Source organism: Sarcophilus harrisii, chromosome 1 (assembly GCF_902635505.1).
Source record: "Sarcophilus harrisii chromosome 1, mSarHar1.11, whole genome shotgun sequence".
Classification (NCBI taxonomy): Eukaryota; Metazoa; Chordata; class Mammalia; order Dasyuromorphia; family Dasyuridae; genus Sarcophilus; species Sarcophilus harrisii.
Window position 1 is genome coordinate 672,240,926 of NC_045426.1, and position 24,111 is coordinate 672,265,036.

At 45.7% G+C, this 24,111-nt stretch overlaps 2 protein-coding genes and 1 long non-coding RNA gene across 3 annotated transcripts in view; 2 read left to right on the forward strand and 1 right to left on the reverse strand.

Annotated features, from left to right (window-relative positions):
• The first annotated feature begins 5,171 nt into the window (after positions 1 to 5,171).
• On the forward strand, positions 5,172 to 17,052 carry ANGPTL4 (angiopoietin like 4). The gene is made up of 7 exons (XM_012542283.3): positions 5,172 to 6,244; positions 6,623 to 6,733; positions 6,917 to 7,034; positions 9,564 to 9,677; positions 13,348 to 13,443; positions 13,746 to 14,021; positions 16,183 to 17,052. The coding sequence occupies exons 1-7, from the start codon at positions 5,747 to 5,749 to the stop codon at positions 16,359 to 16,361; spliced, it is 1,392 nt and encodes a 463-aa protein (XP_012397737.2). The 5' UTR covers positions 5,172 to 5,746; the 3' UTR covers positions 16,362 to 17,052.
• Positions 7,530 to 19,969, reverse strand: LOC116420810. The gene is made up of 3 exons (XR_004231258.1): positions 18,574 to 19,969; positions 9,072 to 9,189; positions 7,530 to 7,987 (listed from the first exon to the last, which is right to left on the reverse strand). It is a non-coding gene; the product is annotated as an uncharacterized LOC116420810 (long non-coding RNA).
• An 82-nt stretch (positions 19,970 to 20,051) lies between these two features.
• Positions 20,052 to 24,111, forward strand: part of RAB11B (RAB11B, member RAS oncogene family) — a 39,504-nt gene continuing 35,444 nt past the window's right edge. The window contains exon 1 of the mRNA XM_012542284.3: positions 20,052 to 20,225. Within this exon, the coding sequence (XP_012397738.1) occupies positions 20,186 to 20,225 (40 nt within the window). The 5' untranslated portion in view covers positions 20,052 to 20,185. The remainder of the gene's footprint in view (positions 20,226 to 24,111) is intronic.

The window sequence follows — 24,111 nt, forward strand, 5'->3', positions numbered from 1 at the left end:
GCAGCTGAATAGAAAATCTTACTTTCAAATGTAAGACTCAGTAGAAGGTTAAAAAGATAAATTAGAAAAGGAAATTATAAGGAATTTAATAAAGTTAAACTGTTTGCATTCTTACATGGGAAGATGATACTTGTAATTCATAAGAACTTTCTCATTTATTAGGGCAGTTAGGCATAGATATAGACCCAAAGATTCAGGTGTGAGTTGAATATGAAAGGATATTATCTAAAAAAAAAATAAAATTAAGGATAAAACAGAAATGTACTAGGAAAAAAGGAAAGGGAGAAGTAGAATGGGATAAATTGTCTCATGTAAAAGATCAAGAAAAAGCTTTTATAGTGGAGATAAGGGGGAATGAATGTACCTTACTCTGATCAGAACTGACTCAAAGAGGGAATAACATATATACTTAATTGGGAATAGAAATCTAGCTTACCCTACAGGAAGTAGGAGGGTAAGGGGATAAGAGAAGAGGGGTGATGGTGATAAGGGAGGGCAGATTGGGGAAATGAGTAGTCAGAAGGAAAATATTTTTGAGGAGGAACAAGGTGAAAAGAGAGAATAGAATAAACACTGAGGACAATAAGATAGAGGATATAGTTAGCAATAGTGATAGTGGAAAAAAATTTGAAGCAAGTATCTCTGATGAAGCTTTCATTTCTTAAACGTATGGAGAACTGAGTCTAATTTATATAAAAAAAAACCATTTCCCAATTGATAAATGATCAAAAGATAGGAACAGTGTTCATACGAAGTAATCAAACTTCTCTATAGTCATATGAAAAAATGCTCTAACTCAATAGTGATGGAGAAATGCAGGTTTGAACCTGCAGTACCACTTCATTCTTATTAGATTGGCTAAGAAGACAGAAAAGGGAAATGACAAATGTTCGAGAGGATATGGGAAAAAATAAAACATGGATGCACTGTTGGTGGAATTGTGAACTGATCCAACCATTCCGTAGGGCAATTTGTAACTATACCCAAAGGACTATAAAACCATAAAATTTGACTTAGCAATACCATTACTAGATGTGAATCCCAAAAGATTTTTTCTTTTTTAAAAGAGGAGGGAAAGAATTCACATGTTAAAAAATATTTATACCAGCTCTTTTCTGGTGGCAAAGAATTGGAAATTAAGGGGATTCCTGTCAACCGGGGAATGACTGAACAAACTGGTCATATGAGATTATGATGGAATACTACTATATTATAAGAATTGATGAGCAGGATGCTCTCTGAAAAACCTAGAAATATTTACATGATACAAAGTGAAATATATTATGTACAAAATAACAGCAATATTATAAGATGACCAACTGTGGATGCCTTGGCTACTCTTAGAAATACAATAATCCAAAACAACCATGAAGGATTTATTATGAAAAATACTATTCATACCAGAGTAAGAACTATTGATGTGTGAATACAGATTGAGGCATACTTTTTTACTTTATTTTTTCTCAATAGTATTTTATTTTTCCAAATACATGTAAAATAGTTTTCAACATTCATTCTTCTAAAATTTTGAATTCCAAATTTTTTTCCTTGCCTTGCCTTATTCCCCTTCCCTAAAGCAGCAAACAATCTGATATAAATTAAATACATGCAATACTTTTAAACATATTTCTATATTTGTCATGCTATGTAAGAAAAATCAAACCAAAAGGGAAAAAAACACAAGAGGAAAAAATAAACAAACAAAAAAGAGGTGAAAATACTATGCTTCAATCCACATTCAGTTTCACTAGCTCTGGTTGCAGATAGCATTTTCCATCACAAGTCTATAGAAATTGCCTTGCATTACCTCATTGTTGAGAAAAGCCAAGTCCTTCACAGGTGATTATTACATAATTTGTGTACAATATTCACCTGTTTCTGCTCATTTCACTCAGCAACAGTTCATGTAAGTCTTTCCAGACTTTTCTGAAATTAGCTCACTTATCATTTTTATAGGACAATAATGTGCCATTATATTCATATACCATAACTTATTCAGCCATTCCTCAATTGATGGGCATTTCTTTATTTTTTTCTTGGGGTTCTTTGGTTGTTAATTTTTTGGGTTTGGTTTTTTTTTTTTTTTTTGGTGGTGCTAGTGTGTATGTTTTTGATTTTGATTTTTTTTCACAGCCTGTCTTAAAATGAAGAGGTGACCTTTCTCCTTGTCTTCTTATACTCTTGATTCTATTTCTTCCACCCACAAAAAAAAAATCTTGTTTCTTTTGTTTTTTTTTTTTAGATCTGTGATTTAACAGTGTAGGAAGTTTCTAAATAGCAGTTCCCTTTTCCAATGCAAATTTACAAATATTCTATAACTTAGTCATAGAAAATTGCTTAAGGTAGTTTCCCAGGATTACACAGCCAGAATGTATAACAGACTTAAACCTAGGCCTTTCAGGTTCTGAAAACAACACTTCACTCATTATGATCACAATATATTTATTTCATGTATATTTTTCATATCTATTTATGAGTAACATTGTTTGCAAACTCTTTAAGGGCAGAGACTGATATGTGTGTCTGTGTCTATGTGTCTGTGTGTGTCTATGTGTGTCTATGTTTTGTTTCCCTTGTGCCTCACACAGTATTTTGCACACAGGTATTAATGAATGTTTGTTGGATTAATTCCTGGATCATGTAGCATTGGAGTTAGAATTTAAAGTTTTTATTTGAAATTAGAGAGATGATAAGTAACGGTGACATTTTAGCAAATGACCAGACTTGAGAAAAGACTAGAATGACTGGAATGATCAGCCAAGGTTAAGAAGAGTATAACCCAAATGTTCCATTGAGAGGAGGATGAGAAGTGGGAGAAAATTTGGCATGGCCTAGGATCAAAGTGGGAAGGGGTTAAAGGGTTCCTTAAAGATGCAAGAAAATAAGGACTTATGGGCTGTTCTGCCTCAAAGTAAGAGCATACATTGGGGAAGCAGCAGAAGGGTAGCCAGAGGAAACCATGCAGAAAATCATGGAAAGCCAGGACCTGGGGTGGAAGAAAAGTATGGAGAGGGATAAAGATTGAAGTATTTCTGAGTTGAACCTCATCAGATTCTGTCTCCCTGTAGAAAGACTGCTTGACCCCAGATTCAGAGAAGGGGAATGCAGAGGCAGGGAGAGAATGCTTTGTTACCACACCAGCATCTTTCTAAGGAAAAGAGATAAGACAGGAAGGCTTCCACCCACAGAGAAAGCTGAAGAAGAAAGCCTTTTACTTTCTCCCTCTTTTTCTTTAAACCACATCCTCAGTTTAGAGTTTCTCCTCCCTCTGAATCAGCAGCTTTTCTGTTCTGGTGCTCTCTATATCCTCAATCAAATTTTTCATCTGTACAATGAATAGGTTGGAGTGTACGCTCTCTGATCTGTGACCCCCCCAGTCCATCTCCCATCTTCACATTCTCCTCTCCTGGTATTACCTCCTTATCCTCTCAAAACTCTCCCCTCCCAACGTCTTCCTCCCTGTTCCGTGAAGTTGCTGTGAAGTTGAACTTTCACCAGCTGCTGGGAAGATGTGGGTGAGAAAGAAGGCAAGGCCAAAAGCTGTGGCTGTTGGCACCCTGCCTTCTCCTCTGGCCCCAGTGCCAGGCCAGGCCAGGCCTTCCCCTTGGCCCAGACTCAGGACAGGGAGGACAACAGAATGTCACTGGAAAAACATGTGGGAGGGAATCCAATGTCCTCCCTCATCCCAAAACAAATGAGGTCATTGTGTCACAGACCTCAGGAACAGAGAGCTAGGCAAAGCCCTTGGCGCCTCCTAAGGTTAGGTGCGAAGTGGGGTGGGGGGGGGGAGAATGTCAGGAGGGCACAAACCTCGGACCTCTAAAGACGGAGCTCTAAGCTGAGAGGGGGGCAATCAAGGTGAGCAGAGACCACCAAGCTCAATCCTAGATTGTGGTGGACCCTAGCACCAAACCAGTGGATGGAGCAACATGTGAGTGGAGATTCTAGTTTAGATTTATGGATGAAATATTTACTGAGGCTGTCCCACGAGACGGAGACTGGCAGAGAAGAGAAAGTAACAGAACTCCACCTACCTACTGTCTTTTGAAACTTGGGGCATTTTCTGAGCCTTTCCCAGAAAGACCTGAGCATGACTTTGGGATATTCTAGATATGCTTCATGATTTCCCCATTTCCCAGAGAATTTGGATTAGAGGTGCCATTGCTGCAACCTATTTCCCCCTTACCATGGGCCACTCAGGCCCGGGCACTTACTCTCGATAAAGTCATTGTTTAAGCAGCTCTTCTCAGTCACCCTGCCTTTTCAGATCTTTTCTGAGCTTACTGCTTTTCCCTCCCAGTCTTTTCCAGGAGATTCCTACTTCAGATCTTTTCATCTGCGTCCATCTATGGAGGAAGTCTTGGGTTTAGAGACCTGCCATCTAATTCCATTTCTGAATAACTCCCTTTCATTGAAGACAAAACACGGCCCTTTCTCGGGACCTCGGTTTCACTCTCTGTAAAAGAGGCTCAGCCTGGTACCTACCAAGTGATTGTCTGATGGCTGGCGGAGTCCAGGAGGCCCTAGGTTGGCTCTGGCTACTGACTTGCCAGATACCATGAGGGAATCACTTCCCTTCTCGGGCACTCGATTTCCTCCTCTGTAAAATGAGGATTCATAATATCGCCTCAGAGAATGATGGTTTTGTGAAGGGTGAGGCGCTGTGGACATTTTATGGACACCATTTATCGTTCTTTTCTTTAGGGGACCTGGGGGTCAGAATACCTAGTACTGGCTCTGCCATCTGCTAATTGCGGGATCCTGAGCAAGTTATCTCCCCCTAACTGCGATTTCTTTTAACTACAAAAATGGGATCAATTATACTAGTGCTACAATGTTTCCGGGCGTTGTTGAAGAAAGCCCTCTCTAAATACGACAGAAATGAAGTTTATTATTATTATTAGAGGTGGCAATATGCGCCGTTCTTTACATGTTCTGCACACAGTAGGTCTCTTTGTCAAGCTTGATCGAATTACATCAAGCCCAAACTTTGGCCTTTGGTTCTGGGACAGGGTCTGGGGCACGTAGGCTAGGGCTGAGTCAGCCCCAGCTCCAGCCCCTTCGGTCCTTCCCTCAAACTTCCCGAGTCAGCTGCTTCCAAGTTACGGCTTTGGGGATGGGGGTAGTCCCTCCCTGTGGCTGACGTCAGGCTTAGACAGCAGCGACCTTTCCCCTACTTCGCTGGGCTGCCAGGACTGCACATCTGCCTCCCAAGCTAGGAGGAAGGAGCCAGCCCAGGTGGGGGTCGGGGGAGGGAAAGGAGCTCTGGTATTTGAGTCCCTGGGCCTGGAGGAAGAGGCCAATGCCAAGCATCTCCACCCCGGGGGAGGCACTTTTTCCAGGGGTGGAGGAACATTGGCCTCCTGGTTCCTCGAGCCTTCCTAGGAGGTCTGGGGTATAGCCAGGAGTCCCAGCATCTCAGCTAGGGGGAGGAGCTGCGAATCCCTCGCCATCTCCAAGAAGAGGGAGGGTACAGGGGGAGGGGGGCCTTCGGCCCGGTCCCTTTGAAGCTGGAAACCTGAGCCCCGCCCCGCTCCAGGGCACACCCCCCTGTCCCCTAGGGTCTGGCCGCAGCTCATAAAAATGGGGCTCCTGCAGTGAGTGGACAGCCGCGGGACGGGACGGGACAGGACGGGACGGGACGGGACCCGGGCGCACCTGAGAGTGAGGAGCGGGATCCGAGCCCTCCGTCCCAGCCACAGCGCCCAGGCCGCCCCTCGGATCCCGGCGCCCCGTTAGCGGAAAGATGCGCTGTGCCCCCAGCACGGGAGCTGCGCTGGTGCTCTGCGCCGCCACGGCGGGGCTGCTGGGCGCCGCCGCCGCCGGCCGCGGCGAGGTCCGCCCCGGGCCCCCCGAGCTCCGAGGGCCCCACGCCGGGCCGGAGGCCAAGTACGCCTCGTGGGACGAGGTGAACGTGATCGCTCACGGTCTCCTGCAGCTCGGACACGGCCTTCGGGAGCACGTGGAGCGGACGGAGCGCCAGGTGAAAGACATCTACCGCCGCCTCCAAGCCCGGGATCCCGCCTGCGACGACCCTCAGCGCCGCGCCTCTCTCAGCTCCGAGGGCACCCAGCCGCAGAGCCCCGACGAGAGCCGGGCGAACTTGACCGCGCAGGGCACGGACAGCCGCTGGGAGCCGAAAGCCCAAGCGAAGAGCGAGCTCCGGCCGCTGGAAGCGAAGGATGCCCCGGCTGGGGAGAGCAGCAGTGGGGGGGCCGCCTGGAGAGCTGTGAGCAGCCTGCAGGTAAGAGCTTCTCCCCAGGCTTTCCCTCCGAGGCTGCTGCATCTTCCTTTAGACATCCTCCCACGGTCCTTTTGGCACTTCGTTTTAGCCTGCTCGTGGTCCTCTCCTAGACTTTCAGGTCGAGCTCTCTGTTAGCACTACCCCTCAGATTCCCTCTTTTACTCCTTCAACCCCTTCTCCGCCTCCTCCCATCTGCTCCTGCTGTCTCCTATGCTCCCGACCCTTCGCAGTCAGGTTGCTCCCCTAGAGATCTTTCTGCTTCGCTCCTTCGATCCTCCCTGGCCAGGGGTCCCATTTGCCCTCAAGCCACAAGAGAGATTTCTCCCCGACTCCAGCTGACCCCATGAATCCATTTCCTTTTTTTTTTCATGACCCCAGACCCAGCTTCGAGCTCAGAACAGCAGAATTGAGGAATTGTTTCAGAAAGTGGCCCAGCAACAACAGCACCTGGAAAAGCAGAACCTGAATATTCAAAGGCTGCAGAGCAAGGTAGACTCCTGAGCAGACTAGAACCCCAGGCAGGGGGTTCTTAGGGGCAAAGATGGCCCTCAGAAGCTTTTTAGCTTAAGAATTGTGATTTCTCATACATTTCTCTGAGCCCACCTTCACTCGCCTTCAACCATTTCTTCTCATCCTGGACCTACTTGTTAACCTCTTCTCTTCTGTCTGCAGCTCCAGGGTCTGGCTCCTTTGCAGCTGAGACATATGCCACTAAGGCCTATGGGAAAGAAGAATACCCAGAAGATGGCCCGACACATTCGTCCTGTCCCCAACAGCAGTGACAAGCCTAGTAAGTCCTGGATCTCATTCGACTCCCGGCTCCTCCACCTCCTATGCCAGTCTCAGTTTTTCCCTTCACACACACATGTTCCTCTCCTCCCTGCCAATGGCTTTTCAATTTGCACTGGTTAGGAAGAAATATCAGAATTTGGGCGACAAGACAGAAATGTGATTGGTTCAGTCAATAAATGGGACGCAGCCAGGACTCTGAAATGGGTTAGGTAGAGCTACCCCACCAAAGGTGAAAGCAGAGAGGATCCAGAGTTCTCCCTATCTCTAAGGACATTTACGCTCCTGGACTTACCTTTAGCCAGTCCTGGAGAATCTTTGCTTCCCTTGTGGGGAAGACATCCACCTGCCCTGCTACCTAGGATCTGCAGAATATCCTCATTGAAAAGTACTAGTTCTGGATACTTCTCTTGCCTAGTCCTACCCCACCTAACAGCTGGTCTCAGTCCTTTCCTCTAATCAAGGAGGAAAACTAAGGCAGTTTTCTGTTCTGCCTTTCTTCTAATTAAGTATACTCAGTCCCAGTAGGAATTCTACGTCTCTTTATTTCCATTTACCTAGTTTTTACTGAGAGTCCATTGTGTGTCCAGGGTCATGCCTTGAGAGAAAAAAAGGCTTATTTTTCTTCCCTGGGTGTCTTTTCAAGCAGCAATGAATACAGGACAGCCAGGGAGTGATTCCAACCACATAGACTTTTGTTGAATACAAATTGAGAAGTGATCAGTAAACTGGTTAGGTCTTTATGGATGAGGTCTTCAAGGGATTGATGGGAAGAAATTGCCACAGTCCGGCTGGAGTAGAAAAGGGTTGCAGAGAAGAATAACGGGGAGAAGGTTCAGGGAGACCTATTGAAGGGCAGGTTAAGTTCAGATTTGATCTAGAAGGCAGTGGGGCACCACTGTAGGTTTTGAGTGACATGATCACCTCCTAGGACAATTGCTCCAGCATGAGCTCCTGGGAAGATAGAAAGAATAAGAAATAGAGACATAAGGTAAAAGACTGGAGAGGGCGATAGAAACTTCCTCAGGGTCCTCAGTCGCACAAACACCCAAATAGTCTTAGAGCCATCTGTCACAAATGCCATCTTGCCTCATGCATTCCCCTTCTTTAATACAATTATCCTGTATCTCACACATATATGATGTGCCTGTATTTTAAAGCTGACTCCCAACTGGGAGAAAGTTGCCTCTCTCCCTTCACTTAGCCTGAAGCAATTCATGGTGACTCCCTACAGTTCTGGTTGTCACCTGTTGGTTTCTCCTATCCTGATCCCCTGGGACCAAGGAGGCAGATCTAAATCACTATTCCCAGGGTCTCGGGCTTCTCCTGCCCCAAGATCTTCCTTGGCTGGGAGAACTGAGTGGCCCCTACCTATTCTGTAGAGGGTTCCTGGGAAGAATCTATTAGTCAAAACTAGGGCTGGAGGAAGGGGTGATTCTCTCAAGGAGAACTGAGTGGCCTGGGCTAGTTAGTCTAGGGAACAGGAGAAGGAGGAATGGGGAGGGGGGCAGGAGAGAGGGAAACTGGGAGAGCTTGGGGAGACAGGGTCCTGTTTCGCAAGTAGGCGCCAAGTAGGGGAAAGTTCAGAACTTGGTGGAGACAAACATTCTGGTTGTAATCAAGGCCAGATTGGGAGTTTGGCTGTGAGCCACAGGGATTGGAAGAGAGGAAAGTAGGGGAAAGGGGAACTGCCAGGAAATCCTTCTATCTCTCTTTCCTAAACGCTCTTCCTCCCCCTCTAGACACTGTCCTTCAATAACTTCAGTCCTTCCAGTCCCATCCCCCTCCTGACCTTTCCCCTACTCCCAGGGCCTGCCAGATACTGTCTTCCCTTCTAACATTCCCTAGCTACCCTTACCCTATTGGGGTCCTACTGAGATATATGGGGGAGAAAATAAGCTCCAACCCCAGAAGAAGGGTGGGGAGGGTTTTGGGACGGTTACTTCTACCCTTAGCAAGGTAATGGCATCGATAGGGCCTGGGTCCAGGACAGTTCAAGAAAAACCATAAAGTTGGCCAAGTTTGTCTTTACACCCACCTGCGGACAGACATCACACATTTCAGGCCCCGAGGCCCCCATGTTCTCTCTCCCACATTAAATCCTCCTGTCTGGAAAGGCTCTGATATGAATCACTCCTTAGATGGGCAAATGGGACCTAGGAAAGGAAAAAAAAATCTCTGATGCTGCCCTTCTACACACATCCCCAGACAAAGAATATGTGTGTATTTGGCTGAAGGGGAGGGAGAGAGGAGGCAAGGCAGAGATCCCATGGCTTATTGCCCTCAGCTTAGTCAAGTGGGAAGACCTAATTATAACCCAGGAAAGAAGACATTCTTTAGAGTTTTGGAATTAACCCCTAACCTGTCTCCCTTTTTTTGGGGGGGAGGGGGAATATATATATATATATATATATATATATATACATATATATGTAAAGTTCCTCTGCAATGTGCCTGATTGCCTAGGGAGTAGATTGAGGACCATCTGCAGTCCTTTTCTCTCATTTCCATGTCCATCTCTCTCTTACAGAGCTGCCCCAGGATTGCCATCAACTCTTTCTGGGTGGAGAACGCCAGAGTGGACTCTTCCACATTCAGCCTCAAGGCTCCTTACCTTTCCTGGTGAACTGCAAGATGACTCCAGGTATGATAGTGGATCCAGTGGAGGATCCTGGGCAGTCATTCAATAAGCATTTTAAAGGTTTTATGCTGTGCCTGGCATTGTGCTTAGAGCGAGGATACTTGGTTAGGAAAAAACGTGGCCCTAGCCCTCAAGGAGCTCACATTCTAAGGCCCCTTGGGAGAATAGGTCTAACTTTCACTCAGCCTGCTGTGTTCTCCTTAGCAAAGTGAATTGTTGTCCCTATGACTTCATTTTTAAGCTCATTGAAACGTTACCATGGAAGGGAATAAAAGAGTATTATCCCTGTAGTCTGATTTGAAAGTAGTCAAGAAGGTTTTAAGGTGGCAATCAGTTAGCTTGAAGGATTTCAGAAACTGATTCCTTTCCCATTGCTTAACTCTAGGGAATGTGTAAGAGAACTCTATGCTCCATCTGCTAAACTTCTCCATTTCTGTGGTTTATATTGTCTAACAGAGCTAGAGAGTCTCAGCTTCCAGAATAAATATACTTTAGAGGAGATGGCAAGTCTTTGAGGCTGTACATTCTTTGAATCCATTCTGCTATATCTCTCTCAATTAATCTGTAATCATTTATTAAGCACCTACTATGTGTACTATGCCTGTGCTAAATGCTGGGGATACAAAGCTTAAAATTGAAAGCCCAGACCCAGGGATTTTAATGGGGAAGACAGCATGCATGCATACATTCTCTCTCTCTCTCTCTCTCTCTCTCTCTCTCTCTCTCTCTCTCTCTCTCTCTCTAACACACACACACACACACACACAGAAAAGAAGAAGAGAGGAGGAAGAGGAGGGAGGAACAGGGAGAAAGCAGGTACAAACATGGTAACAAACACACCCAAAGTAACTACAGGGGAAAAACATAAAACATTAGCTTCTAGAGAGGATCAGGAAAAGCCTTCAGAAGAAAAGGTTTTCATTTTTTCTATTCTATACTTCAAGACCAAGTAAAAACATTTTCATATAAGAGTGTTTTACATAGGAGGATAGAAAAGAAGTATTGGACATGATACTGTGAATCTCCATTTTTGTACAGTTTGCTTTTAAGTATATAACAAATTCAACATATAATTTCAAAGTCCTGTTGGTCTGTGTTTCCTTCTGGCCTTTTTCTGATCATTTTTTCTTTCTTTTTTTCTTTTCTTTTCTTTTTTGGAGACAATTGGGGTTATGACTTACCTAGGTTATACAGCTAGTTCTTATCTGAGGTCAGATTTAACTCAGATCGTCCTAATTCCACAGCCAGTGATCTATCCACTATATCACCTAGCTGCCCCTGTTCAATTTTTAAATGTTTCAATGACCCTTTTCTTTCTTTTTTTGGGTAGCAGCCTTAACTCACGCTTTCTCTGTGTCTTTTTTTCCTCTTCTCTTTCACTCCTTCCTCCTCTTTCTCCTCTCCTTTTTTCTTATTTCTCTCCCTCTCTTTCCCAAATTGGGTTGGGGGGGGGAGAAAAATATGCCCCCACCTTGTTTCATCCCTGATAGTTATAATCCTCTATCTTACCTTCTTTTTGTGCTAGACTCCCTCAAGAGGACCATCTACAATAGGTATCTCCATTTCCTTTCCTTCCCTTAATTCTTTGCAATCTGCCTTCTTATCCCATCATTCACCTGAAACTACTCTCTCTAAAGTTACTAATGTTAGTTACTAATTACTAAGTCACTAACCTCTTAATTGCCAAATCTAATAGACTTTTCTGAATCCTCATCCTTCTTGACCTCTCTCCAGCTTCAATATTGTCCATCAGCCTCTTCTCCTTGAAGATCCTCTCTCTCCAGGTTCTCATGCCACTGATCTCTTCTGATCTTACTATCTGATTACTCCTGTTTGGTCTCCTTTATAGGATATTCATCTTAGTTACTCCCACTAACTGAAAGAGACTATCAAAGGCTCTATCATGAGTCCCTATCTTTTCTCCCTCTGTATTATTTCATTTGGTGAGCTTATCAGTTCCTATGTTGCAATTATTATCTCTTTGGAAATGATTTTTTAAATATATTTGTCTGGTCCTAATCTCTATTAGCTATCTTGAGCTGTATGTCCTATAGGTTTCTTAAGCTTAGCATTTCTAAAATTGAACTCAATTACCTTTTCTCCCAAAGCTTTCCATCTTCCATACTTCCCTATAACTGTAGAATACCACCATCTTCCCAGTCACTCAGGTTCACCACCTAAGTATCATCCTTGACTCCTCTCTCACCCCTCATCTCCAATATTTCATCAAATTCTTTTGTTTCTACTTTGACTACACCTCTCAAATCTATCTCCCTCTCTCCTGTGAGATCATTCTGGTACAGACTTTTCTTACCTCACACCTGGTCTACAGCCTTCTGTTTGGTCTCCTTCCCACCCTCCATCTCCAGTCATCTTCCACTAAGCTGTCAAATTGATCTTCCTTAAAATATGGGCTTGACCATATCACCACCCTTCCTAATCAATAAATTTCAAGGTTTGCTATTACCAGGATCAAATATAAAATTCTCTATTGGACTTGGAGAGCCCTTTATAGTGGCCCTTTTCTACCCTTTCATAACTTCTTAATCTTTAATCCTTTCCACTCATCGGCAATCCATGACACTGGCTTCTTTGCTGTTCTTCCCACTTGCCACTCCATTGTCTGATTTCAGATGTTTTCATTAGCTATCTTCCATCCTGAAACATTTTACTTGTCTTTATCTCTTTGCTTCCTGGCTTTTTTCAAGTTTTAGCTAAAATTCTTTTCTGCCAAAAGATTTTCCCCAGTCCTCTTTAATCTTAGTGCTTTCTTTTTAATACTACTCCTCCAGTTCATCCTCTATCTTTGTACATAGTTACCTGCATGTGCTCTCACTTCTTAGACTTTGAGGTCTTGGAGAGAAGGGATTGCCCTTTCCCTCTCTTTGTGTTCCTCAGCACTTTGCACTGTGCCTAACACATGGTAGGCAGTTAATAAATAGAAGTGGACTGCCTGATAGTAACATATATGTGAAGTTCATCAAAACAAATTTCCACATTGGCTATGTCCAGTTCTGCATCTTGAGTCATTCACATGTCATAAAATGGGTAGCCTGGGAAGCCAGGAATTTTAAGAGTCAGAGATGAGGTAAGAGTGACAGAGTGTCATCTGTAAGGGACAGCAAATAGGCAAGTGTGCCTTTACTGAGAGTGAATGAGAGAGCAATCTGTAAGAAGACTAAAAAGATAATAGAAGGCCAGGTCGTGATGAGTTCCTTGTGTCAGATAAAGGATTTTTTAATTTATTTGAAGTCATAGAGAATCCCTGGAGTTACTAAGTATAAGAGGAATGATAGAGTGTAACTTATGCCTTGGGAAAATCTCTTTGACAGTTAAGTATAATAAGCCTTAAAAACTATAAGCTGTCTAAGATTTCATGGTAGAGTAGGAAAAGTCCAAGATTTGAAACTGGAAGAGAAGGTTTGATCTGGCGCTGCTACTTATTCTTCAGGTGGCCTTGACAATCACTCACTATCCCTGGGCCTTAGTTCTACTCACCAGCAGAAGGAAGAGATTGAGCCTAATCTCTAAGGTGCTTTTTAACTCCCCATCCTATGATAACCTTATGGCTTCTGATGGAAGCCTCCCAGAAATATTGGGTTTCTTAGGCCAGCTGTGGTGTTTGTTCTTTGCTATATAGGGGAATCCTAATAATCAGATTTTCTTTTGGCAGAGGGTGGCTGGACAGTGATCCAGAGACGCCTGAATGGCTCAGTGGACTTTAACCAGCCTTGGGAGGCCTACAAGTCAGGCTTTGGAAACCCTAATGGTAGGTATTTCCAGGGGACAGATTGATAACCAAGGGAATAAATTAGCAAATTGAGGAGTGGGATAGGGAAGTCTATAAAACTGGAAAGGATCAGGCAAACACTCAATGCTAAGCTAGACCTTTTCTGACAGGGATTCAAGAAGCTTCTTGGTGTTTTTCTCCTTTTCCTACACATTTTTCCACCTTTTCCATATACATACTGGGTCTGATAATGCTGCAGAGTCAAGGAGCTCGCTGTACCAGCAAAAATGGGTATTCTCTGGTTATTTGAACCCATGCTGAGTTGTTGTTTCTGAATTCAGGGGAATTTTGGCTGGGTCTGGAGAAGGTTCATCATATCACTGGAGACCGAGGAAGTCGTCTTGTTGTGCAGCTGTTAGACTGGGAGGGCAATGCCCAGTCTGTCCAGATCCCTTTCCACTTGGGAGGAGAGGATACAGCCTATAGCTTGAAGCTCACAGGGCCAGTTGCTGGAGAGCTGGGTCCAGCCACAAAAGATGGACTATCACTACCCTTCTCTACTTGGGATCGTGATCATGACCTCAGGACAGACCTGAACTGTGCCAAGAACCTCTCTGGTAAGCAGGAAATCTCCAAATTAACCTTAATTTCAATCTCTATTCTATCCCTTACTCCAAACTTATTTTCCAAACACAGCCTTAAATAACTTTTATAATAAAGCATCTCTGGTTCTCAGTTATAAGGTTAGGTACTCAATCAATACTTGAATTAATGATACTATTTGTTGCCCTATCCACAAATCCCCAATTCTTATCCATGCTCAAAAAAAGCCTATCTTTAAGCTTCATTTAGGGTTCATTCTAATCTTAAACAAAATTCCATATCCAGGTCTGACTTTTTTTCCTTTCTTAAAAGCCATAAAACCATACTCGGTCCCCAACTATTAACAAATCCCTAACCCTACAGAGCTTCAAACCCATTTCTCATCTCCTATCTGTAATCAAACTCTGGTTTCAATCTTAAACTCCACACCAGTGTGTGTGGGGGGGTGAGTGTGGGTGTGTGTAAGTGTAAGAGTGTTGCTGTTTAGTCATTTCAGTCATGTTTCTTTGTGACCCTGTTTGAAGTTTTCTTGATAGAGAATGGCTTGGAATGTCCTTCTCCAGTTCATTTTACAGATGAGGAAACTGAGGCATAAGTGACTTGCGCAGGGTCACATGGCTAGGAGGAGGCATCTGAGGCCAATTTTGAACTCAGGAAGATGAGTCTTCCGACTCCAGGCCTGGCATTCTATACACTCACTCATTACCTGGAATTACATTCTGGGGTACACCACCTGGTTTGATGGGCTGGGGTTGATGCAGAAACAGAATTCCCCTCCCCTTCCATCCTCTTCATACAAATAACTACATAATAATTCTTATACTTATCTTTCATTCTCCTACAGCCCTGGAAGGTAGATCCTATTTTTTATCCACATTTTACAAATGAAAGAACTGAGGCAAACAGAGTTTTTTGCCTTGATACGATGCAGCTAGTATGAGGCTGAGGTCAGATTTGAATGCAGATCTTTATCCCTCCAAGTTCCACATTTTATACACCACATCAATAATTGAACTTATGTCTATAACTAAAAAGGTGACTTTCAACATATAGAAAGAAAACTCTGCAAGTCCCTTATTCTAGGATCATGAATTTAGAATTAGAAGAGACTTTAATGGTCATCTAGTCCAACCCCTCATTTTGCAAATGAAGAAGATGAAGGGCCAAGAGAAAGGGATGAGACTTGCTTGAGATTGAAGAGCTAATAAGTGGACTTAGGGTTTGTCTCATTCCTTGGACTCCAGATCTAGGGCTGTTTGCCCTGTGCCACAAAGAGCTGAAGAAGAGTGTAGTGATCACTGTGGTATTGACAATGGAAAGAGCACTAGGTTTGAAGTCACAGGACCTAAGTTCAAATCTTGCCTCTTCCTCTTAACTTCCTGTGTAACCTTGGGAAAATCACCTAATCTCTCTGGACCCCCATTTCCTCATCTGTAAAATCTGTCAAACTAGAGATAGGGAACGCCCGGCCCACGGGCCATATAAAGCCCACAGAATCATCTGGTCTGTCCCTGCCAAGGTGAGGCAGGGGATGATGAGCTGAAAGCTAGGTGCGACCACTTCCCACTGTGGCTTGACATTTTCAACAGATAATTTTGTATGGTTCACGATTGATGTTATAAATATCCAAATGGCCCTTGGCAGGAGGGCCTGAACTCGATGGTCCCCCAATTTTAGCTCTAAACCTATCATCTACTCCAACCCTCACCATTTTATTGTTAAAGAAATGGGCTTAGCTGAGGCTAAGGGACTTTCCAGGCCATGCAGATGATAAGGAGCACAGCCAGGATATGAATGTAGCTCTGGATCTGGCATTCTTCCTGCTTTTCCATGCGGCTCATTTTTTGGATGATGATATTGAGAGAGAGACAGACAGAGAGAGAGAGACAGGGACACAGAGAGAGACAGACAGACAGACAGAGACAGAGAGAGACAGACAGACAGAGAGAACTTCTCATGGTCACCCAGAGAACAGGGCACAAAGCCCAAGCTTGGCTCCTGACTTCCAGCCTAGTGTTTGTTGAGTCAGTCTTTTCCCCTCATTGTACCCCATGCAGCCTGCCGCCCTGAGCTTAACTCCAGCCCCAGTGCCCTTGGCTTAGCCCTCTACAGCAGATCCGGGCCCTTGACCCTCCCCCACCATTCCTGACTCTGCTCTCCTGTTTTTGTTTTCAGGAGGCTGGTGGTTCAGTACTTGTGGCCATTCCAACCTCAATGGAAAGTATTTTCACTCCCTTCCCCGGCAGCGGCACCAGAGGAAGCAGGGCATCTTCTGGAAGACTTGGCGGGGACGCTACTACCCTCTACAGGCCACCACCATGCTGATCCAGCCCACAGAGGTTGCTGCGTCCTAGCCTTGTTGCAAAGAGCGTTGCAGGGCTAACAGAGAAGAGCCAGAGCTCAATGGGTCAATGACTCGTCATAAATGCAAAAAGAGAACTCTCTCCCTCCCTTTTCCCAACATCCACGATGACAATAGGACATTAGCCTGGGCCCCGCTCAGGACTAAAAGAGATACTTCACTGAGGGGGAGGAATAAGAGAGGATGCAGGCCCAGCCTTGGACTCCAGGCCTTCCCTCTTGAAGAGACTGATTACTCCTTTCTTCCCCTTCTTTAATCTATTGCCCTCTTGAGGGCAGACCTGTGGTTACCAGTGGTACTAATGACCAGGGGCTTTCCCTCTCCTTATCCATCCTATTACATACAGGAGTTTGATGCACAAGGGAAAGAAGGAACTGGGTCGTCTAACTTTGGGGACTGTGGGGAAGAAGCCCAGGTTCTGGGCTCATGGCTGACTAGGAGTCTGGCTTAGATGTCTTCAGTCATATTGACTGGACTGGGATAATGGGACCAAAAGCTGGGGGAATCTAGGATGGTGACCTCAGAGCGTCTCTATTTCAAAGCCCAGCCCTGGGGGTCTATCAAAGGTCAGGGTAATTTATAAATAGCTGCCTTGTAAAAAGATTTATTATCTTTTGGGTTGTGGGGTCTGGCTGGGATTACCAGGCCCCTTCAGATTGTTTGTAATAAAAAGGAGGAAAGAATCTCAGGACTGAGAAGTCGGATTAATTCATCCCAAATAGGAATCAGTAGTGCAATCAATCTCCGCAAGTGTTCACCCAGTTCAGGGATGAAGAATTCACCATTTCATTTTGTACAGCTCTTCTAGTGAGGAGGTTCTTTCTATCAACTAACATAATAATATACTGAAATTTACCTCCTGTGGAAAGCCATGCAGAACAAAATTTTCCACATCACAGTCCTTCAAGTATGTCTTTGCTTTTCATCCCACACCCAGATCTTCTCCAATCAAAATGTCCCCAGGTCTTTTAACCAGTCCTTATACAGCTTGACTTTTGGAGTCCATTTGTCTTGTATTTTTGGGATATATTTCAGTCTTTGACAAATCAGCCAATCAGCTAGAAGCATGCTAGGTCTTATCTGTGAATACTCACTATACTATGCAGATCAATGTTAAAAGGAGTGAAGCTAGCTAGAGTCCCCTCAGTCTCCAGAAAACGTAAGGCGTGGTTAGCCTCCCTGTGCTCATCCTTTGCTACACATGGTGACCCTGCTGCTCACCACTTCAGACCCACTGAACTGAGGAAGGAAGAGAAATCTTGCTGCCTTTTTTAGCCTTTTTCACAGTATATCAGTCTGTTTAAAGGCTTGGTGTCTGGAATCTCAGCTAAACAGGTAGCTTGGGCACTTTAGGTTAGGTAGACTTAGCTGGGAGAGCATTGCTTATCTGATCCCTTTTCTACGCTTTCTGAGAGGCAGGAGAACTAATGAAATATTAAGCAAGCAATAATAATAGCTAACATGGAGAGCTTTAAGGTCTGAAAGATGCTTTACAAATATCTCATTTTGTTCTCACAACCACCCTGGGAGGTAAGTCTTTTGTTGTCTCTGATTTGTAAGTGAGGAAACTGAGACGGGTTAAGTGACCCTTGCCCAAGGTGACAGAGCTTATCAGATTTGAATTCAGGTCTTCTATGCTCCAGGTTCAATCTTCTATCCGCTGAATGTCCACGACGGGTTTAAGAGTAGAACGTGTCTGTTTTAAGGTTAAATGGTGACCAGGTAGGCTCTGCAATGGCAGTGTGGTTGTTGAGTAGTTTGTGTGTGGTGAATAGTAACAGGGTCAGAGACTTCCTTCCCCTCTCCCCCAGATGAAGAAAGGATGAGGAGAGGGCAGTGGTCTGCCCGAGGTCACATAAATCATACATGGCGGACTGGCCCGCTTACCGCTGCCAGACTGCCTTTCTCACCTCATTTGTGTTGTGGTTATACCACATACATGCTTGATCTTTACCAGTGATGTTTCCCTGCCCCCTAATTAACTAGGCCACGCCCCCATCCCCATCACTTTCTGCCACCTAATATAGACGGAAGGTAGATGTCTGAGATCAGAATCACAGTGCAGGAGGCATGACCGGTTATGTCCAGGGCCTGAGTGACCAGCGGGGCTGAGGTAGGGAGCGGCAGGAAGGCCAGCCCCGTAGGTGAGAGGCTAGTAAGCAGTGGAGGAATGGGGGTAGCAAGCAGGTCTATGAGATGGTCACCTTTGTCAGGGGATCTGTCCATCGTGGCAGTAAGAAGTGGGGTTTCTGGGGTGACAGACAACACGAGGCGGGTGAGTGGGATTCTGGAATGGTGAGATGGGCAAAAGATCTCTGGGGTTTTGGACGAGATGACTGAGGGATTCTGGGGGATGCTCAACAGTGGGGTCACCGGGGAGTCTCTGGGGTTTTGGACGAGATGACCGAAGGATTCTGGGGGATGCTCAACAGTGGGGTCACCGGGGAGTCTCTGGGGTTTTGGAGGAGATGACCGAGGGATTCTGGGGGATGCTCAACAGTGGGGTCACCGGGGAGTCTCTGGGGTTTTGGAGGAGATGACTGAGGGATTCTGGGGGTGACCAGTGGGGTCACCGGGGAGTCTCTGGGGTTTTGGAGGAGATGACTGAGGGATTCTGGGGGTGACCAGTGGGGTCACCGGGGAGTCTCTGGGGTTTTGGAGGAGATGACTGAGGGATTCTGGGGGTGACCAGTGGGGTCACCGGGGAGTCTCTGGGGTTTTGGAGGAGATGACTGAGGGATTCTGGGGGTGACCAGTGGGGTCACCGGGGAGTCTCTGGGGTTTTGGAGGAGATGACTGAGGGATTCTGGGGGTGACCAGTGGGGTCACCGGGGAGTCTCTGGGGTTTTGGAGGAGATGACTGAGGGATTCTGGGGGTGACCAGTGGGGTCACCGGGGAGTCTCTGGGGTTTTGGAGGAGATGACTGAGGGATTCTGGGGGTGACCAGTGGGGTCACCGGGGAGTCTCTGGGGTTTTGGAGGAGATGACTGAGGGATTCTGGGGGTGACCAGTGGGGTCACCGGGGAGTCTCTGGGGTTTTGGAGGAGATGACTGAGGGATTCTGGGGGTGACCAGTGGGGTCACCGGGGAGTTTCTGGGGTTTTGGAGGAGATGACTGAGGGATTCTGGGGGTGACCAGTGGGTCTCTGAAACGACGTTCGGGAGTGAGGTGACCTATAAGGGGGTGGTCAGGGTGACGGCTACTGGGGCTCTGAGGCGGCAGTCAGAGCAGGGTGATGGGGGGCTCTGAGGGGGGTCGGCGTCACGGTGGCCACAAGGACTCAGAGGGGGCGGTGATCGGCAGCAAGGGGCGTTCCTCAGGTCAGTTCTCTTTTGGTATTCCGAGAGGAAGGACGCGTGACGTCACAGCGACGTTAACCCGTCTCAGTTCTCGGGCCTAATAGGTCATTTCCCGTTTCCAGGCTCCATTCCCAGACTTCCCCCGTGGCCTACGCCCCTTTTCCTCCAGTAAACCTTCCTCTTTCCTGCTTTTCATTGGCTTAGAGCACTATCAGTTTCCTTCCGTTCCTTGATTCAGCCTGCCTATCTCCTATAGGTTGACATTGCTGTCACTTTGGGAAGTCCCTCCTCTCCTTTTCCGTCGGTTTCAGGTCCGCGGTAGGTGGAAGTAGTGGGTTGGGCCCATACTGGACGCTAATTCTGATAGGCTAACCACGGTGTCAGTCGCCCCCCCGCCCCGCGGCCGATAGGCCAGCAGAACTGTCGTTCGGCGGCCGGCCGGGCTCCGCCCCCCAGTCGGGTGTTTGTGGTGGGGCTGCGGAGACGGACCGGATCCCGCCGGAAGAGCCGAGACAATGGGGACCCGGGACGACGAGTATGACTACCTGTTCAAAGGTGCCCAGGGCTGAGGCGGGGAGGCATGAGTGAGAGGGCGGGCACTTCGGGAAGAGCGGCCCCGGCGCCCCAGCCGCGGTGTCGCGCTGGGCCCGGCTGGAAAGAGACTTCAACGGGCCCTGGCGGGGGCGGCGGGACCTAAACTGAGGCCTGGACCGGGGCCGAGGCTGAAGCCGAAGGGGAGCTGACCCGGGGTGCCGGGCCCAGCGGGGGCGGCTGCACGGAGCCCTTGGCGTTACCGAGCCCGGGGCTGCGGGGCCCCGGCTGGAAGGTGGGGGAGGGGCCGACTGCGCTGATTGGGGAGGGGGCGGGTGCCTCCTGAAAAGGAGACGGGGGGCGGGGCGCGGCCGGTACCGGCACACGGCCGGGAACCTGAGGGATGGTCCTGGAACCGCAGAAAGTCTGGGAAGAAAGGGGGCGGGGACTTGGGAGCAGAAAATACTGTGGGACTGGGTCGGCGGGGCCCCGGAAAGGGGGCTCCTAGGACCGAGAAGCGGAACGGAGGGGAAAGCTGCGCCAGACGTTCAGGAGGGCGACTCCGGGAAGCTGGCTGGAAGGTACCCGGGGGCTGGGTCCGGGCTCATTTCGTTGGCTGCACTCTCTAGCCTGGCTTCCCAAGAAACCGAGCCAAGCGCTGGCAGGCGGAGGAGGAAAAACAAACGGATGAGCGGGGGTCTGGGCGCGGGGGAGTGAGTTGGGGTCACTGGGGAAGATGCTTGAGGTCCCAAAAAGGAGAGGAGAAGGGAAAGCGGTATTAGGGAGTAGGACCAGAAGGTAGTGACAGGCCGGAATAGAGAGGCTATCCCGGGAGAAAATTAGAGATTGGAGAGAGGCAAGAAGCTCCAGGGGGAAGGGAAGAGATGGGGAAAGAATAGTGGAGGCTTGAATGGGAGAATGCGGAGAAGAGAGGATTTGATATTGAGGCTCCGTAGAGGGGATTTGGGGACTGGGAAATCGAACCTTAGTTAGGAGCAGTTGTGTTGGACAGGGGACTAAGGTTCACAGGATGGAAAAAAGCGCTGGGGCTGAGGATGAAGGAAATGTGCAGCGTTTTATGTAGGGGTGTGTGCAGAGCGACTGGAGAGGAATGTCTGAGCAACCTTGGACTGGAGATAAAAGACAAACTTCTCTGAGCCAAAAGAATCAAGAGGATTACAGTGGAGGATCGCCAGATTAATTAGGATCCCTCCCTCGTTACATTTACTTGTCAGATTCCTTGACCTGAAGACAAGGTGCTGATTCCAACTGATCTGAAGGGAAGGAACCCCAGTAGACAAAGTTCTAATCCTTAGACCTCCTAAAAATGAGATTCTCACCACAGAGGAGCCAGCAGGATAGACTGAACTGCCCAAGGAGGGCAGCAAAGACTGTACTAGGCAGACATGTCAACTTTCTTTTTCTTTTCTTTTCTTTTCTTTTCTTTTCTTTTCTTTTCTTTTCTTTTCTTTTCCAATTGGGTTAAGTGACTTGCCCAGGGTCACACAGCCACGACATATTGAGGGTCTGAGGCCGCATTTGAATGTGCTCTATCCTCTGGGCTAACCAGCTGCCCCAACTTTCTGCTTTTCTTATCTCTGGATCAATACTTCAGACTATTGGTTCTTCAAAATACTTGGTCCCTGGTTTTTCTTTCACCTGAGATTATTCAAGTTAAATTCAGACTGTGATCTCCTTTTGTTGCGTCTAGAATTGTCTGACCAGTATATTACTTCCAAGTACTTGTTACCCTGTTCAAATTAGATTACAGATTATCCCAGTCTGTACTCCTGTGCTTTAGTAATAACCTTCTCTGCCCTCCACCCCATCATCACTTTACTTTCCCAGCACACTTTTATTATTTAAATTCCTACAGACCAGACCCCAGATGGAAAGGGCTCATTTTTCACAGCTGATTTGAGAAGCCCAACTCAGGAAAATCTTTTTTTCACATAATACTGAAATGTCAGTTAATTAAACATTTATTTTTTAAAGCCATTTGTCTATAAAAATCTTTTAAAGGAATCTGTACATGCCAGGATTAAAATGAAATATTTTAGGAAAAGATTATTTTATTTTCCCCAGATTTTCTCAGTAACAGCAATTTAGAAATGTTTTTTTAAAAGAATTTGATCACAAACTTCTAGATTGCTGTACTTTAATAACTGAAATACTTAATATATGATGCTATGCACTTAGTATACAGTATGTCCAAAGTACTGAGTTTAATAGTTCAAACCTACCCTAAGACTTTTGATACACCCTGTATACCGGATGCTAGAAAACAAGCTCTGTTCTGGTCAGCATTGATTTCAGGTACTGGTATTTATTTGAGCCCATTCCCAAAGATTACTCTTTCCTGATTTATAAGTCTATACTTCCACTGTCTTCAATCTCCTTTCTGTATGTCCCTTGACTTTCATGAATCCCAGTTATTTTAGCCTTCTGTCCTCCTAAACTTTCTATCCTCCCTTCTCTCCCCAGGAGTATATTCATTGTGTCAGGAGCAGCTGTTCAATGATGAAAGGCAGTGTAGTGTGTCTTTTAGTCCACAAAGCAGTCTAACAAGCATTTTTTTAAGTTCTTACTTTATTTCAGGCACTCCCTACCCTTGAGGGGTATTCTAATGGGAGAGACAATCTGATAGGGGAGGGGAAGACACTGACAGCTGAAGAGACCATGTAAGGTAGCCTGAAGAAGGTGGCAAGGGTTAAGCTGCATGTTAGAGAAAGCCCTCCTAAGAGGCAAGAGTGAGAAGATAGAGCATTCTAGGCTTTCTGGTGGCCAGAAGGAAGAGACAGTCATGTTTGACTCCCTAGCAGCAAATAGGCTAGTGTAGCTGGATTATGATTGTAGGACACTTGGAGAAAAGTAAAGTATAAGACGATAGTGTATATAGTAAGGGGCCAGGCTGTGAACAGATATAAATGCCAAGCAGAAGATTTTTATAACTTAAGGAGCTGAGTAGAGGATATATTAGAGTGGGGAGGAACTTGAGGCAGACGGACCGGGTAGAAGGCTATTGGATTAGTCCAGGTGAGAGATGACAAAAACTTGAAATAAGATTGTGATTGTGTGAGTAAACAAGGGGACTGATAGGGAAGACATTAAGAAGGTAATCAAGACAGTGGAATGGATATGTGGTAGGAATCCAGGATGACCAGGAGAGTTAGAGCTGGGCAGTGAGAGAAATGATGGAGACTTGTGTCTAGGTTCTTCAGGGCCCTAAATTCAGAGGCAAAATAGAGATAGCTCTGATTTCAAATAGATGGGCAGTTACTTTTGGATGTCAAAAGTGTGGTATGGAAAGAGCACTGGAATTAAAAGTTAAGTGGTCAGCTCTTGGGTGTGATAGTTGTATGACATCTGGCAAGTCATTTAACCTTTGAGCTGAAATTTCTCCAGTTGTGAAATGGGGATAATAACACTTATACTATTTTTGTTGGCTATTATACGGATCAAAGGAGATTATAAAGTCTCCTAAGTGCTATACAAATAAGATTTTTTTTATTACATCAGAAAACTACAATATATCAAAAATCACCTCTTGATAGGATAGGATACCTGAAAATGAATGACTAGTTTTTCAGGTGAGGGCACAGGATTACATCCTCCAGAATAAGTATGGCAGGGATGTACCAGAAATCCAGACCATCTTTCTTGTCTTGTATGTGGCATCTCTCTTTGGTCAGATGCTACTTAGTTATAGGTTGTTTTTTTTTTTTAAATTATCAGACTTTATTTTTCTTCTGTTTTGTAGTCTCACTATTCTTTTAATAACTGGATTTTAGTTAAAAGACAAATCTGATCATAAGATTAAAATTGAGGGAAATTCAAATAAGTGGAAAGTCTCTGGCAATTGTTTTGCTTGACTATGCATATTTGTTACAAGGCTTTTATTTCTCTTTTT